General features: G+C 38.1%; 1 protein-coding gene across 2 annotated transcripts in view; it reads right to left on the bottom strand.

Moving 5' to 3' along the window:
* PPP3CA (protein phosphatase 3 catalytic subunit alpha) overlaps window positions 1-18,265 on the bottom strand; it is a 170,596-nt gene that overhangs the window by 43,512 nt on the left and 108,819 nt on the right. For both annotated transcript variants that reach the window (XM_005484710.4, XM_005484711.4), the window contains exon 3: window positions 6,477-6,601. In XM_005484710.4, the coding sequence (XP_005484767.1) occupies window positions 6,477-6,601 (125 nt within the window). The remainder of the gene's footprint in view (window positions 1-6,476; window positions 6,602-18,265) is intronic.

Below are 18,265 nucleotides of genomic sequence, written 5' to 3'. Positions count from 1 at the left end.
CCACACAAGGAAACCTCCAGCCAGGTTACCTTAGAGCTTCTTATCCTGCCAAAACATTGCCCTCATAACTAAGTTTTTCATCTTCCTAAAGCTCTGGCAAGATTAAAGCAAGCACTTCATATTTAAAATATTGTCCAGATCTGGAAAGTAGGAAAATAAGGAGAGATGGCATTTTTGACTTTTTGGCATTAGGTACTTGTTTACAAGTTGATTGCTCTATATTTGCTTATCATAGGTTTATTTTTTCTCTTTTTTTCTATGCTTCCTTTGAAGTACTCATAAGAAGAAGCAGACAGAAGATAACAGAGAATCAATACAGTCTAGAAAGCTCTATTTCTCTGCCACTATTCAAGCAAAATAAGCCCACTATTCACATTTTGTGTTGTTTTCAGCAGTACTCTATCAAAGGTTTATTTTGTTTAGATGATTTCTTTAATTCACTCCCTTTTTTTTTCAGTAGTTCAGTGAAGTAATGTTGTAATGGGAAATAAGAACTAATTAGATGATTTTTTTTCCATGCAAACTAAAGAGCAAATATGAGGGCAATGATTTTCATGGCTTTTCAACTTAGTGTCATTTATATACAAAAAACATTATGCGTAAACAACAAATCACGAGCAAACATTCTGGCTTTGATTTTTTCCTGCCTGTGCTTCGCATATCATAATTCTTATTGAAAACAAAATATTTATGATAAATTGTCCTTGTTGAAAATCTCAGCTTAAAGCCTTTAAGTATTTCATAATACTGCTTCCCTGTTGTAAAATTTTTAAATACCTTGCTTCCTTCAACATTTTCATTAAGAACATACTAAACATCAGCTCTGCTGTAAATCTATGCAAAACATACAGCGGGGACCTTGCAATTTACCAGTCTACGCATCTGTAAGGTATTTTTGTCTATTTCATTTCAAACTATCCAAAGACCCATATTATATATTTATTTATATATATATTTATTTATTTTTTATATATATATATATGCATCTAAGACTTAGGACCCTCAAACCCCTCTAGTTTAGTGTGTTTCAGCTGTTGAAATAGCAGATATGTTAAGTTTGCAACAAAGAGGTAATCTGTTTACCTCCCAGCTCCCATAGTCAAGCTGTTTTCCTGCTGAGGTTCTGGCAGCCTCAGCTTCAGGAAAGAAAAGGTCTGTGCAATTAAGCAGGGTGTAAGCCAAAGGCCCACATTTTCAAAACAGACTTGGGATTTAACTCCACTGTTGCATGCTGATTTGGAGCACTGGCACAATTCCACATCTCAGCCCATCCTTGGAGAGGAAAACCAAAGGTCCCACAGCTCTTCTGTGCATCTCAAGTTATGTGATTAAAACAAGGAACCTTGAAAAATCATCATCATGGCCACTTGAGTACAACCACAGCATCACAGTGCTCACTTCTTGGTGCTGTGGCACTGGCAGTGCCAGGAAAAGAGAGATGCAGCTCACTGCCAGTTGTGTGGCTTTGCAGGGGCCACAAAAGTTGAACTCCCCCTCCAAATGACTGACAGCACTGGGCACTCCTCAGCAGATGAAATAAAGTGTAAGTGTGAGGTAACTCATACTTGAAAGGATAATTTAAGCCACACATTGCTAAGGTATCTACTGATGCTCTGTGACCTGTGGAACTGGCATAGCTCCCACACTCTCTAACACACACCTCACTGAAATATAAAGATTGCATTACTGTAGGTGCAGTGAAATAATGGTACCATCACAACATCCAGTACAGATACAGCTTCCTAGAATAGAGTAACCATCCCAATGGAAACCATGTACCTTTATACACACATAGCTGCATTCACACTACTGGAATGAGTCTTTATTACAGCATGATTTCAGAGACAAATAAAGATACATTGCAGCTGTAACCAGAATACTCACATGAGATGCAACTTACTGCCATTTCTGAACTACTATCCCTTGAGCACAAAGAAAACTATGAACACTACTGCAAATAAAGAAAAAGCCATTTTGTCTTCACTACAAGTAAGATTTCAGCACAATCGCAATATACTGTTTGCTAATGTTTAGACCACATTACTCCCATTTCAGCCTTTAAAAAGAGTATCTGAAAAGTTAAAAAATATCCAAAAAGAAGTACCTCTTTTTCAACCAAAAAGTGACTAGGAAATTCTTTTTTGCAAATGTTCCTATAATTCTTATAGCTAGTACCTTCTAGACAGAGACGGCTCCTAACTCTCCTTTTTGGTATCCTGTGTCTAGGCCCCAGCTGTTCTCTGAGAAGATGGGTCCCACAGAGAGATGGCATCAGTGCAGCAGAAATGGTGCCATCACATGTTCTCCCCCTGCAGCCAAAAGGGGCTCTTGGCATGCTGGGGACTCACACTGGGAACAGCTGGCACAGGACCAGTCAAGCTGCAAGGACGGCCCTGACACAAACAGATGTTACAGTCTGGGAATCTAATACATATAAAAATAATCTGAATTTGCTGAATTTTCACAGCTCTGAGGAGCAATGCCATACAAAAATGAGATCTCACAAGATGCAAATTGTTGCTATGAAGAAAGATATTTGCTACTGGTCTACAGAAGAAAAGGGCAAGGAAATTTAGGATAATTAAAGTCCTAGGATTTTCTTTGCTTTAAGAGAACTGAAAAAAACTATTGACTTCACTGGTGAAGCATTCCTGATCAGCCAAAATTATTTTAAATCAAGCTCTTTACTGGAAAACATTAATACACTACAGTAACAGATGATGCTGAAAGGTGTTTATTCTTCCAATGAAGAATTGGAAAGTTCAGAGACCGGAGAGATAATAAATACACAACTTCACGCACTGTTTACTAACATAAATTTATTTATGTGTAATTCTTTTCTTGGGAGAGACCATTTAATTTCCAACAGTTCACCAAGTTCAGAAGCATCTCAAGTGCCAGATGCTTTTTTAAAATTGGCGTAAGGTCCAGCGGTCAAATTCTAGACTCACTCCAAACACCTCACTTTGTTCTTGCTGGAAATACCACAACACCAGTTTCACCTTCTGCAATGTCAGTCTGTGCACTCAGGAAGGGAAATGTATGCATGTTCTGAACCTTAAAACATAACTCCATTTTTGTTAGTTTTGAACACTGGTTCAATCCTCCATATTTTAACTCTTTCCTCTGCCAAAAATGATCACTACATACATTATGACGGTCAAGTGACATATAAGACTGTATGCTGTTACATGGAATTGAGCAAGAAAAATTCCAACAGTTGGTTTACATATTATTAATAATGCACTGTAGTTGGTTTTTACTCTAATTTTCCCAAGACCATGATGAAAAATAGTCTATATGTACACTCCTCCCTATACTGCACAGCACTTGTCTGCTTTTCAAAAAAGAGTTTTCAGACTCAGGTAGAGATTAGTCATTCTTCCTTACAACCTATTCCTGCAGAACCACTTAGGCTTTAACTATTCTTACATTTAAAAATAGCCCTCTGTTTTGATCATTTGGGTTTCTACTCTCCATGACCATAAATCTTACTTGATAGTGAAGACTAAGGGGTTTTTCTACTCTGGAGTCAAATGCCCTGGAACAGTGCACAAGCACAAGAGGGAAATGTTATCAGTTATACAGCCAAGGAAACAAATGCACTGTATTAAATTGCAGAAATTTGGGTTTTTAAGCAAAGAAATGCCCAGGTTCTGTCAAAAGGTCAAAAAGAAAAGAGAACGCAGGTACGGAATAAAGATTCCATCTGTGCTAAGAAACCTTGTCTCATTCTACTCACAACTTGGTATTTTTTAACTTTACCTGTTGGAACTTCTCTATCAGTCTCTCATCCTTTGACTCACTGCTTAGAGCTAATATAAAAAACACAAAACACACCCTCTCCTTCAAGCAGTGAAGCTAACACCAGTAAAAATGGAGCATGCACATGAAGAACTGAGCCTTGGATCAAAAGCTCCATAGAGCAAGGACCGACATTTCTGCTGAGTGCCTTACACAAATACTTTTCTCTTTTTCCCTCTGAATTATCAAATGCCTTCCACCTACCTTATGCAATTTCTTTCTCTGTTCTTAATGATAATAGCTTGCATTATGTAGTACCTTTCATCCAGAAGAATCCCAAATGCTTTGCAGCCCACAGATAAGGATTATCTCGCCCACTATCAGAACTCAGCTCGGTCTAAGCTCAATGGTGTCACTTTTACACTAGAGATCACACAGCAATCAAGGGGAATGTTTTTAAAGCTTGTATTACTCATGATTAGTACCTTGGGCCAGCCACTTACTTCTTTTGGAAGGACCCCAGAACTGCAATACTCTCCTGTCTCCATAGCAGAAAGGGAAGCCAGCAGATGGATGGAAGAAAGATCACTATGTGATTGGCATGGCAGAAATATGAACTGAGGCTGGGGCTGTTTACATGGCAGAAATATGAACTGAGACTGGGGCTGTTTACCAGAATGACTTCCCCAGCACAAAGTACTGACAAGAGCTGGTGCCTGATCTATGTACTTAGGTGCCCTTCTCCACCAGAAATATCTTCCCCCTCTAAATGCCAAGTTGCATTCTTCACGATTTTCTTTTCCTTGTCACTACTTATTGTGCTGAGTTCATGCCTGAATGCACAGCTCTACATCTAAATACACTTATGAAACAGAAACTTGCCCTTCCTTTCAAAGATAATCTTTAATCAAGGTGACAGGTGGGGAAAATCAGTTATGTGACCAAAAAAAAAGTAGTGATTTGAGAACCTAACATACAAAAGAAATAATATAAGTGACTGCTGAGATATTTCCTTGGTGCTGGCGGAAGCCAATACTGCTTCCAATGAAAAAGCAATGTTCCTAAATGGAAAAACTGCATTCAGAATACAATTTGCTAAGTATGTATGCCAGGTTGCAAAATGAGAGATTTTAAGGGGATTGTTGCCTATACATAGGCTGTTGTCTTTTTGTCATATGGTTTGCTATTTCTTTAATTGGCAATAGCCCTGGAACAGATTTTGGTAAACTGTCAGAGAAGCACTTGAAAACTGTTCTATTTCTTTTATTAAAAGCCTACGTATATAGAAGTGAAGACAAAACTTTCCTCTTCCAGACACATCTTGTCTCAATCAAAGACTGCAGGAGACATGAATGAGGTTATCACAACTCAAAAATGGTAGTTCAAGACAGAGCTGCACAATGGTTTAAGTCTGTGCAGCTCTTCCTGCTCCTCCTTCCCAACCCTCCCCAGGCAATCCAGCATGAAAACCCACAGCAGTGATTACCAGCTCACTTGAAATGAAGTTTTAAAATGAACTAATAAAGGAAAAGTAGTTTTATTGAATCTATTTTTTCAGAAACTTCTTACTTTAAACAACACTGGCAAGATAATACACTGATCTGTTTTCCAAGCACAAACTCAGGTGCTTGGCCTTATATACTTGTATACCAATATGGCAACAGTGTCCTTCAATGTGGGATGTAGAATGAAACAGCAGCGGATGTGTTCTCACATGATGCCATCTTATCTAGTCACAGACACACAGACATGTATCATAGGATCTATATTGCTTCCAACAGGTAATGGGCATTCTACCCTGACTCAGAGGGAATTCAGGTCTGAACTTTTCACAGAAAAGGTCAAGAGTTCAGCAAGGATTTCTGATGGACTGGTTAATGACTAGATCAGCTATAACCTAGATAAAAAGAATACACATCGGGTTTTATTCAGTAGTCGTGCACTTCATCCTGTCAGTTTGTAAAATCAAGCAATAACAGGATAGAAGAAAACATCTAGTTTGTTTCACAAGCACTGGAACAGAGAATTTGGGTTTGGTATTTGACTCACTTCTAGTCAAAGCTGGCAGGTTGGATAGGACACTGTTTCTTTCACAAGCCAGCTAAAGAGGCCATTTGACCTCCACATTCTCTATGGCCTCACCTGGAGACTACATCAGGTCTCAGACCACCAGCAGGGCACTTGTGCATCAACTCTCTGTGGATTCAAGTGCTGCATAAAAGCCAGAGATCACGCACTCCTGCATGCCACACCTAAACAGAACTTACTCATTCTCTCCAGCACAGCATGCTGCGTGCTGGCTTCTTGTCCCATCTACCTCTCATCTAGTCCTTCCATTCTCCTAAAATTTCACATCCAGGAAACTCAGATCAAATAAGCCTAAAAGTCAAACTAAACTATGGGTCACAGGTTAAGTTTTTTCTGTTATGTCTCTTTTCTAATAGCTCTCATCTACTCAGGCTATTTAGCTTTTGCAAGCTGCAGAGCACACTGCCTTCTGTGTAATATTTAGATGGCTACTAGTTAGCACCATTCTGTGTCAGCTTCCCAGCACAGATATATAGTGGGATTTGGCTGGATTCCAAGAAACATTTATAAAAACACCACCAGCAACATTAACATGGTATTTTGTGAAGAGCCCCAGTATTCCTGAGCTAGTTAAGATATGATGGTAAATATACAAAACAGGCTGCAAGCAATTTTGCACTCAAATCCAGAAATTAGAAACTTACTTCAATGCTGAAGTACCCTCTGTCCACGTAGTCCCCCAGGAAGAGGTACCGTGTGTTGGCAGGAGAACCTCCCACTTCAAACAGTTTCATCAAGTCAAAGAACTGACCATGGATGTCTCCACAAACTAGAACAGAAGAGGAGCAATATTTAGATTCATCATGCAAAAATCACCTTAGGTACACACAATCCAAATATGTGTTATGACAATTTTGTGCATCATTCACTAATTAAGCAATGTAACAGTCTGTGCCTTTAGGGGAAGAGTTTGGTTCTGCTCTCTTGTGAAACTTCAAACTCCCTGGTGGGTGATTTCAAGCATCTGCAGGAAGGCAGGCAATGCTTTTGGAGAACTCATGGATGTCTAAGCACACAGTGTCAAAACCAGCTCTGTTTCTTCTACTCAAAAGATAACTTCCCCCCACACATCCCATTTAGGGTCAAGCCTGGAGCTTTTATGGCAATGATCCTTAACCAAGGGGATGTTAATAGCCCTGACTGGTACTGTTTAAACTGGTTCTTCAGTGACTTAAAAAAAAAAAAAAAGAAAAAAAGAAAAAAAAAAAAAAAAAAAAACACCCCAAAAAATCTTCTGATTTTCACACTCTAAGGGTGATTTTTGAAGTAACTGAAGAAAACCAAGGGTCCAGGATAGGCCTTATCATGCAGCAGCAGTCCACCTTAAGTAAAATTCAGATGCTTTCTTTTCAGGTAATGCTATTGGATCCACTGCAGATAAGAAAACCTCACATTTGTCAGCATGCCTTGGTGAAGCTGAAGTCTCAACTCCATATAGACACAAAAGGACTACATACCACAGCTGCAGCACCAAATCGAACAAACTCCCAGAGCAAAGCGTTCATAGGCTACTGTCTTTCATCTCAGTCAAGTTCACGGTATAGTTTTATACTTGTATCACTTTTCCCTGACTGTATACACTAAGATCCATATAGTGTCATTCCATCAAAAAACTAAATACAAAAGCCAGAAAGAACCCCCATCCAAACCAAACCAACCACTCACTCCCCTTTGGGTACAGAAAAAAACCCACTGATATCTCAGTCACTGCTGTGAAATTAGAGACAATTCACGATTCCTGACTAGCTGACCATTCTTCTGTGATAGTAACATGATATTCTTCCCATAAAATAGCATATTTCATCTTATCACTACTGTGATACACTGTATAATCTTTTTGCCAGTTGATTCCCCACTGTGAGTTTTAAATGGCAACTTTCATACTAAAAGCCATCAACAATTACAATTTCAACCTAAGAATAATATCTGCCATTAATTATGCAAAATAAATACTATTTAAATCTCCAAGTGGTGTGGCACCACCACTGTTTCTCTAAAAAAGAGTCTGTACTCCGAAGGAAAGTTTTTGGTAACATCTTTATTTGAAGACATTAATCTACCAAACCAATACACACTTCTTGACTGCACTCCTCTGCACGGACACTGTGGGAAGATTAAAAACACGTGTCGCAATCTGATGGCCAGGCAATCTGCTCTCCTAACTTGCAGCAGAAAAGCTTTTAGTTACATAACTGTACAGTTCTACCAATTATCGCCCGCCCCCATTTGCTCCAACTGCAAAAACCTGAAGTTGAACAAGACTTACAGATTTTTAAATGGATTCAACTTTTTTAGTTTTACTTAAAGCACAAAGAAACCGGACTTTTTTTCCTTTTGGTATGCAGACGTGTGAACAGGTAAATACACTGGGCCCATTAGAGAGAAACCAGAAAGGTTAGAAAGCTTTCTGCAAGGACCTGCACGTCCCTGAATTTGTCACAAGTCAGAAAAGCAGTGTGCAAATCAGTAAAAAGGGCGGAAATAAAAAGTGCAAAGCTCTGCAATCCCACAACTTGCAAAAGTCTGAATTGGTCCTGAAAATGGGTACTTGATAGATATTCTAGGCACTTTGCACAGAGCAGCCTACTTCTTTTATACTTAGCAATAGATGCTGAAATGTATTCAGGTAAAAACAAAACAAACACCACCCCCCCACACACACCGACGATGGAAAGCTGAAAAGCCCAGCACTCAAAACTAACCTTGTCAATTAAAGTAGTTCCAAAAGAGAAACTTAAAAACAGCAGGTAAAAGTAGAGAGAGGAAGATGCTCAAAATTAAGTTAGCATTGAGGTTTAATTTATTATGGTCAAATCCCAGAGTTCCTCCTGGGAAACAACAATGTTGCATACAGTTAATCCAATTGGTGTTTTGCCTGGATAGGATGGAATAGCTTACACATTTTACACTTGCCAGGTTTGTATGTATAGGCTTGAAATGTCCTTGTAACGTAAAACCCATATACTCATATTCTGATGAATAGTCTGATTTACAAATGAATTAAAGGAGCAATTTTGCATGCATACACCACTATGCTCAATTTATCATTTGAAAAGAACTGCAACTGCTTCTAAAGCTATAGTTCTGTCACCTTTTTTTTCCAACTCTAAACTCCTATGAACCTATCAGATCTGGAAGATTTCCCAGGCAGTTGAATCAATGCTTTATCTTTCAACAGGTGGGGGCAAAAGAGACCCAGCATGATATTTCCATTCATAAAGGCAGAAATATCCACCACCCAATAACTCTAGCATAGTCTCCATGTCATGTTGCAGCTTCATATCACTAAGAAAGAACTTGCAGTACTGTCCCAACCAAGAGCCCACAGGAGAGGTTTCATATCCACGCCACACTGCTGAGTCCAGCACCTTTATCCTTTATGTTACAAGAAAAAAATAATTAAAAGCACACTAGGTTTAGTCTCTTACAAGTATTAGCATTGAATCTGTTGTTCCTGTTAATTTTGCCAGACACATTCTGTTTTGTTACACCTGTACAGGCCCTCTTTTGGTACTGGAGCTCTTACTATTAAACAACAAATGCAAAGATGAAAAGATTCTTTCATCACTAATAACCAAAAAATCCCCAGCAAAGTAAAGCAGGAAATTCAATTTTTAATGAAGACCTCCAGGATCAATCTACTTATGGATTTAAACTATGAACACAGGCAATGTAAAGCATGGTTTCTATGTGTGCAGAATTAACATTAAAAGCAGCTATGCTCATATTAAAAACAAAAAAAGCCCAGAGGAGGAACTCACATACTATCCAATATCAATGATTTCACAGAAGCGCCATCAAGTCATGGCCTTTGTACATTCATTCATTTATAATAACAAACTAATGTGACAGCAAATTTTTTCGCCCTAAAGAAGACAGCACTGCTTAATTTACCCAGTACTCTTCAACTTCCTTTGTATTCTAAAATTGCCAGCTGGAGAACAACAAAACTTCTACTCAACTTGCTATTTCCAGAGCCAGTTCAGTCATCAAATTTGTTGCTTAAGAATTTGTGTATTTGAGCCTGTCAACATCCTACCTAAACTCTCAGGGCAGAAAGCTTCAGAACTGCACAACACACTAGAAATGTTTTAAATGTAAACCAATTTTTAAGTTATTTGAAACTAATGTCCTGACCTCCAAAAAAGTAATTCCTGGTACAATCAGAAAATTTGAGAAACACTAGTTGTTTGTGGACTCCTTAGAAATGTATCTCTGTTGAGGAAGTTTTCCAGGAAGACAAGGGCCGCCTTCACAAGATTCAAATTCACACGACTGCCCTTGCAATTCCTGAGAAATCGTGTTTCTCAGCAGCTTTTTCTACTTGTTATGACGGGTATTTTGATCCACTACACAACCTTTAGGTAAGCAGCAGATTTTTTCCAATTTAACTGTCTATAAAATATCATTCTATTACAAAAATAGAAATTGGATGTGGCGAGACACAGGAGAAATGTTTTTGTCATCCTAATACAAATCAAATTATGTTTCTGATGGCTTCACTGTGAGGATTTTTCCTTGATTTATGTCAAAGAACACGCAATACTGAAACAGGAACCACTGATTTCAAGTGGTACTAGCAGTGAAGGAAACTTGAAGCTGAGCAGTGCATTTGCCAGTTTATTTATAGATGACAAAGCACTGGTATAACAGTGATTGAGAGTGCAATGTCTACTGGCACAAATAAAAAGTCTGTGAATGTTCTTCACATACCTTCCTTCAGATATCTAAATGCTCTTCACTATGTACAAACTCAGTCCAAAGATTATTCTATATGGTTTCCCGCTCCAAATGGACATTAATAACAAAATTTATATTCGCACTACATTAAACATTGTCAACTTAAAATTTTTCAATCTGCAACAGTTTGGATATACCGCACTTATTTTCTCATTTACCAGGTACATACTTAATTGGTGTAACACAATGGGCTGATAGTAAAATACAGTTACTGTTTCAAGTGAATTTTCATTCCATGTATCAAAGATTATATTCTCATCTTCAAATGCCATCAGGTATTAGGAGCAGGTATGTAACACTCTATCACCAGCTCCAGAAGCAACATTTGCAAATTCATACATATGTGACAATTAACAACAATCTAGCAAAGATATCTTTTAAACCACTGTGTAGGGAATAATATCCACCACTTGATCACTTGTTCTTTACATTCACCAAGCTGGAGATGTTTTTGCACTGAGTTCCAAGAGACTGTGCTTGAGCAAAGCAGCACAAAATACTAAAATACCTAAGGGAGGAAAACACCCTATTGAGTTACATTGTAGAATGCAGACTGCAAATCCCAAAGGAGGTTGCTTTGTAAAATGTTTTGGAAGCATTTAGCTGCTTACCATTCCATTAGTGAGCACATGTTTCCAAAAGCTTACTGCTTTGCAAAGACAACTGATACTTACAAAGCCTTACTGACAAAGAAACAATTGCAGCATGTAAACCTGCACATGTCTGAGCAGAATTGTGGCTGGTCGCTTGTGCAGATCTACAATGAGATGGTAAAGAGGCTGCATGTTCAATAAGAAGTATGCCCTAAACATTTCTCTTGGCAAGGAGTTTGAAGGAATTAAAAGTTAAAAAAGGCTAAGTGAAGAAGCCAAGTGGGAAGGAGTACTTACAGTGGCCACACAAAGGCAAAGCAAAATCAACTAAACCAACTTCTGCAGCTCAGTTATCAAAGACCGGGCTTCCTCGGAAAACTCATAAAATGAGGGAAAACAACTAAAACAGCTATATGCATAAAATTCTCATGTGCTTCAAGAACAACCACCATTGTTTTTGAAGGGTTCAACTATAAATCAGAAGGCTCTGATTTTCCTCAAAATTTAATAACAAAGTCATATATAAGGGTCACATGTCTTTGATTACATAACCTTACATCTTGAATGAAGTTTGTCAGCAAATGTGTATCTGAGGAATATTATATATTGCCATATCAATGAAATGTTCAGAATGCCACAGTTTCATTCCTTTTTTTTTTAATCACTTAGGAAAGAGCAATTTTCTTCCTTATTTTCTGGAGAATGACAAGGAAGAAGTACAAAATAAAAGAAGAAACTCCAGAGATTTTTATTTGCATCTGCTCACTACAGGGCAACTCAAGACAGAAAGTTTTTGGTTAAGTTACATACATTGTTTCATTGCCATGCAATTCTGTTCCTGTTTTAAAGAACCTGCAGATTTCATTACTTACTGAGATTAAGGTCAGAATCATGTAGACAGCTCACTAAGTAACTCTTCCAAAGAAAACAAGTACAAGACTCAACATAATGGGCTTTAATATAAATGTTTGTTATACTAAGTCTATTGAACAACACAGCTCTATTTTCAAAAGAAGCGTGATCTCATTCATATTCATATCTGGTTATCTAACGTGATTATAATAGGCTTTCATCTATCTTTTCCCTTCAATCACTGCATGCAAATTGATGAGTTTATACTACCAGAGTGAACTGGCATTAACAATACTTCAATCATCTATTTTCATGAACAGGCCTGGTTAGCCAGAGATAAATCCAGAAACCACTGACTGCACAGGTACAGCAAAGGAAACCTCAAAGGAAGCATCAAGGCCACATTTGCCAATGTTATTTGACTGATAACATTCCTTCCTTGCAAAGAGGAAAAAAATAGCAAGGAGCATCTTGGGAAAATCTGTTTTCTGTGCAGCACATGAGGACACTACACTGTGCTCTGCTCTGCCAACACTTGCAACTCCAGTGTCTGCAAAGATCACCCACGCTCACTCCTTCTAATGGGAGTTCATTTTCTCCCACCATCCCCTGAAGGCTAGAACAAATTAATGACACTTGATTTGAAGAGGCAGAGTGAAAAATAATAGAGAAGGGAAAACATCACATCAGAAAAGATCTTCAGGACAACAGTCATTAATATTCTCTGATGGAGGAAGCAAAAAACCCCCAAACCCTAACCCATGCAGCAGCAGAAGCCCTTCAAAACACCAAGCCTAGAAAAATGTCTTTAGCACAAAGATTTTAAAAATGGCTCTACGTATTAATTTTCATGTCACAATATTATTTGCAGCGCCTCAAAACAAAATAAAAACCAGGTACATAAGCTTAGCAGGCAGAGGAGTGCCTTTGTGTATACAGGAAATACCAGAAACAAGTCTTAGGAAACCGGCTCTACCAACTGCTGTAAAACCTACACTGGCAGAGAAAAAGCCCTTCTCTCCATGCCCCTACCCCAGCTGAATTTTTCAGAAGAGTAAGTTGGTAGCACTTGTTGGTAATGAAGTACCAAATGAAAATTTTCAATTCTAGATCAAAGCCACTTAATGGAGTGGTAGTAGAAAGGGGACGGTGATCTAGTGACTATTTTTCAGATTTTTTTTTCCAAGATCAACAAAGATAGTGCTTTCATCACATATACAAGATGCTGAATGAGGTCACAGAGGGAGAAACAAAGTGTGACAGGACTAAAACAGCATTCATTCTCATATCCAACAAAAAAACAACCAGCTCTTCCCCTGCCACCCTCCCAAGGTCAGCACTGCCCCTGAGATCCTCCTTAGCAAACACAAAAGCAAGTTTACTGTCATTGCCTCCTGTTAATGCACCCTTAAAATCAGGGAGCAGTGAATATTCCACAAATAACCCCACCAGAAGGATTATTTGTGAGGAAATATTCATTGGTGCTTGGGTCAGGATTTCTAGATCATATCCTGAGATCAAGGTTATTTTTAGCAATAGGAAAATTCTCTTATCCTCAGTTTTACAGATGTGAAAAACAAAGGCCCAAGGAATTTTAACAGTGTATAAGGTCACAGGTTCAGTCAGCAGGGATAGCCTGAGAGGCAGCAATGCACATTTATACTGCTGCATCCAATTCAATGCACCAGACAGACAGCCCTTTCAAGGAGGAAGGAAAATCGTGCAGAAGAAGCAGGCACAGCCTGGCTTTAAACACAATGTTCCAAATGAAATTTAGGGAAGGTGAAACAAGGCAAAATGAGAAAAGGACTTTTGAAGAGAAGACTGTGAAATAACAGGATATTTTTTTTTTTTGCCTGATGATTTAGTTCAACTCTTAGGAACAGGTTTCTCTACAATCAGGATTTCTCACAGCAGCACTAATCCCAACCCCAGTAAAGCTAAAACACAGGCACTAGTATTACATGGATCCAGTAAGAGTTACATAAAGCCCAAAGAAAGCCTCAGTTATTTACAGGGCCATGATGGATGGTATAGCTTGCTTACTACAGAATTTTAGAGCAGTATTACCATCACAGACTGCAATCCAATCACCTTCCAAGCACCCAACAATGTACAAGATTTTACAGCTAGCAGTATTAGCACGTCAAGTTTCAGTATATGAATGCCTACTATCTAAAAAACCAACCACAAAGCCTTCATGTTGGCTGGTAATACAGGTTATCCATTTTTACCTAGGGATAACATTTGCTGTCGCAGTTTCCTCATTCTGTGCCATCACAGCCCTACCTGATGCTTTACCCCACCCCTACTAAGTGTTCTATTAGCAATCAGAAGCAACACTATTACAAAGAGCATCCTCCTTTCCTTCAGTGCAATAATTTATCTTATTAGTGGAAAACAAACATTTGTCCACAATGAAAAACTGCATTTGTTTGTTACCTTTGTATATGTAGCACTCTGTACGTCCCACAAACAGAAGGGAAAATGAAAATAAAAAATTCTCAAATTCCTGTGTTCTTAATTAGCAACCATCAGTATCAACATGGATACTCATATGCCTCCTGAGTTGGAAGAGCCAGCACAATTAGCTTGAAGAAATTCAGTGAAGTGTAGCATTGGGCTATATTCAGAGCCATGAATGAAAAGAACCAGCAGCAAAGACCTACTGAGCTTTAAATGTCAGTTTTTGCACCCATCTTGGTGGGCTTGAGTCATCACTGTATCCAGCCTTTCTGTACTAGGGGTGTTCATGTGATAGTATATGAGTATAATGTAAAGGAAAGCAAGCAAAGTACAAGATTCCCCAATTCTAGTTTAAGACACAGAAAATTACTTTTTGAAATTATATAATCTAAATTATATAACCAAAGCCTTATGTAAATCTAATTCTGGTGAAAAATGCTTAAGCTCCTGAGGAAAGTGCTTTCAAGAGAAAGCTCTCCAAAGTAATTTTTTGTCCTGGTAAAAGCTCACAGAATAATTAGTTAGGAGAGCCAGTGCAAGGAGGAGTTGACTACAATGATTTCCCCTTGATGAAAACATAAACATGATCTTGAGTAGATGGCTAAACCATATGCTGATCTTAAATCAACATGAATTACAGGATGGTTGGGGTGTAAAGGCACCTTTAAGAACACCTAGCTGTAGAAACAAACTGCTATCACTTAATGATCATTATGAAAATAAACACAAAGAAGTCATGTTGATGAACTGAATAGCCTTAATTATGTTTCTTTGCATAACCTTGTTATTAGGCAGAGTGCAAGCAAGTTAAAAAGCACTAAGGGCAGCACTAAGGGGTGTCAGTCAGGCAGATTTGGGCTAGCTCTTGCTCTGTGCTCCTCAAGCAGGCTAACCAGCTCCTCATACTATATTCAGAATTGTTTTCCTAATGTCTGGCTAGAGAGGGGAAAAAACCCCAAAAAGTCAGAAGAGGGGGGTGACAGGAAAGAAGTATTTTAGCAGACAGCTACCAACCACACCACATGCCTTAAGCTGTTCTGAGAGGTAAGAGAGTACTGCTGTTCAGAAACAGAGGTGAGAAGAAAAGGCCAGCACCTTGCAGAGAGAGTATCAGGTGAAAAAAAAAAAAAGAAGAAAAACTCTGTTACACTGAACTGGCCTTTAGGGCATGCTTCTGCTCTGTAGTCTACCAGTAACCTCAAATATAACATCCTTTCAGGCCCCTAATGCAGATGTAGTAAATATATTTTAGTGATTACAGACCAGACATTCCAAGGGGAGATAAGTGTTTAATATGCTGCCTATCAGTCAAAAGATTTCATTGACATTTGATAAGCAAATTAAGCGTACATGAATTCAGTATCACCAACCAATGATCTCCACACCTTATACTTTGCACTTGCAGGATAAAGGATTCTTCTGCTCGAACCCCAGACAAAAAGATAATACAATTATACGTAACACAATCCCACCAGAGTACACAGCAAAACAATGCTTGAATGGGGCAGTACGAGATGAGTATTTCCTTGTTTCCATTCCATGCAAGTTGGATACTTGTGATTTTTTAACACAACACTATGCTCACACAGACTGAAGATGTTAAACCTTATTTCAGAAGAACTTTCCTCTTTAACTCTCTTGCTCCCTAGAATGACTCACTTTTCAGAAAGAACATTGTCTGCTTTTGGCTGAGATCCAATACATTATCAGTTTAAATCATAACACAAAATGTTCTTTCCAACTATAATATACCACAATACTAACCCCCAAACCAGCCATAGATTAGTTTACTTGTGTCCTGAAAAAGAAAAAATCCTTTCCATGATATTAAAAGAATTGTATTTCTCTTCCTCATCTCTCTTTAGCATGCATTTCCTGCAGCTTTAAATTCAGCTCCCAGCTGTAAGAAACAAGGACCATGAAGACATTCCCGGTGAAAGGTGATTTGACAAAAGCCATCAGTTGAAAATGTTCACAGTAAGAGTATCATTTTTACTTGAAACTTTAATGTAACATGTTACTAAACCATTTGTGATTTCTCATAACCACTACATTTCAGAGAGAAATGCCACTTTTCACCACCTCTTACAGGCTGTGAGGTTCCATCTTGTGAGGGCTGGTGACAAGCTGACTTCTGCAGTATGTGCTTCTGTTCAACAAAGCCGAGTCAAGCAAAAACCCAAGGAAGTGCTCAAAACCACTGACCCTTATCAAAGGAACTCCAGGAGTCTCTCTGACCAGAGTCCTTCACTAGAACAATGAAATCATCAACCAAAATGGTGAAACATCATAGGAAGCTGAACTTTCACTAAAACAAAAGTTACTATTAAAAAAAACCCAAAAAACAAAACAAACAAACCTCAAAATCCAAATGCCAAATGAAAAGAGTGAACTTCTCCACACAGTCAAGGCAAATGCAGTAAACCCAGCAGTGTTACTAATTTTCTTGCAACAAAATTGCTGTCATTGGTTAGGAAAACAGCCAACACACAAGATGCCATTGTGTTTTTAAGCAATCGTGTCTGCATCTAGCCTGGATTTATATGGCTGTATAGGTCCCTTGATACTTACAAATGCTTAAATTTTACGCTGTTGCTTACTACCATTCACATATTGTCAGACAAAGTTTGGACACCAGCACCTTGAAAGAAATCATAACTTGTAATTCAATAGTCCATTCCTACAAGGAGTGGGTCCACTCCAATTTCTTGTTCATTCATTTCTTTATTGATGTCTAATTCCCTTTTCTATAATGAGTAGTTTAACAAACTGTCTTTTTAACAGGAGAAAAATAGTGAACCTGGTATCTTCTACATTGATGGCATTTACATTAATTTTTATGCATATTTCTAGATATTCTATTCCTTGCTTGCAAACAGGCAAGAGGTTTTATTCCCAAGAACATGCTGCCTTGATTTAATGAAACAAAATCCTTTCCCCCCATTACACATTCCTTTATAAAACATCAATTGCTGCTCCTCCCTTGTAATGGTTTTGCACAACTGATCAGTCAAATTTGGCTTTCAACAGTCCAACAAATTTAGGGAAACAATTATTTTGTGGATTTGATACTGTCAAGTGAAAAATGTGTACTAAGAAAAAAATATGCTATTTGCACTTCACGGAGTTCCCAGGCTGCTTGCTTCTCTTTTGGTCTGCAATAACCTGGTTATTTGAAGTGACCTAGAGGCAGAAACCTTTCAGACACATAAAAACAATAAAATTCTAATGTATTCATATGTTTGGTAGAGCTTGCCTGTGCTTCACTGCAACTGTAGATATTGCTTGGCAGTCTCTCTTTAGCCTTTTGTATCTGCCCAAGTAATAAAATATAAAAAAAAATAACCCTCATGGATCATAAACCTGTATTTTTTGTATCTGAATGTTCTCATGTACTCCAGAAGTTTTATAACTATACATTCATTGAAAAGTTCATACAATACTTTTGTGTATCTATATTTCCAATTGAAATATTTACTACTGAACTTGGTAAAGAAAATTCAATAAAGACCTTCAACAGTCTGTCTACTATAAATAGACTGCTAGAAAGCTGAAAAGCATGTGACCAAAAGAAAAGAAGCAGTAAAATCAACAGAAACCTCTTGTAAAAAAAGGAAGACATTTCATTGTGACAAAAAAAAAAATAAAAATGAGTCAGTGCAGACAGGACCTTATCTTCAGAAAACACACAAGTAAGGTAATCAGGTTTTAGAAGATCATCACCCACAAAAGAAGTTAATTGTGTGCGTGTCTTTTTGGTGACCAAGCAAAGCAGGGATATC

Source organism: Zonotrichia albicollis, chromosome 5, assembly GCF_047830755.1.
Source record: "Zonotrichia albicollis isolate bZonAlb1 chromosome 5, bZonAlb1.hap1, whole genome shotgun sequence".
Lineage (NCBI taxonomy): Eukaryota > Metazoa > Chordata > Aves > Passeriformes > Passerellidae > Zonotrichia > Zonotrichia albicollis.
This window is presented reverse-complemented; position numbering and strand designations above follow the sequence as displayed.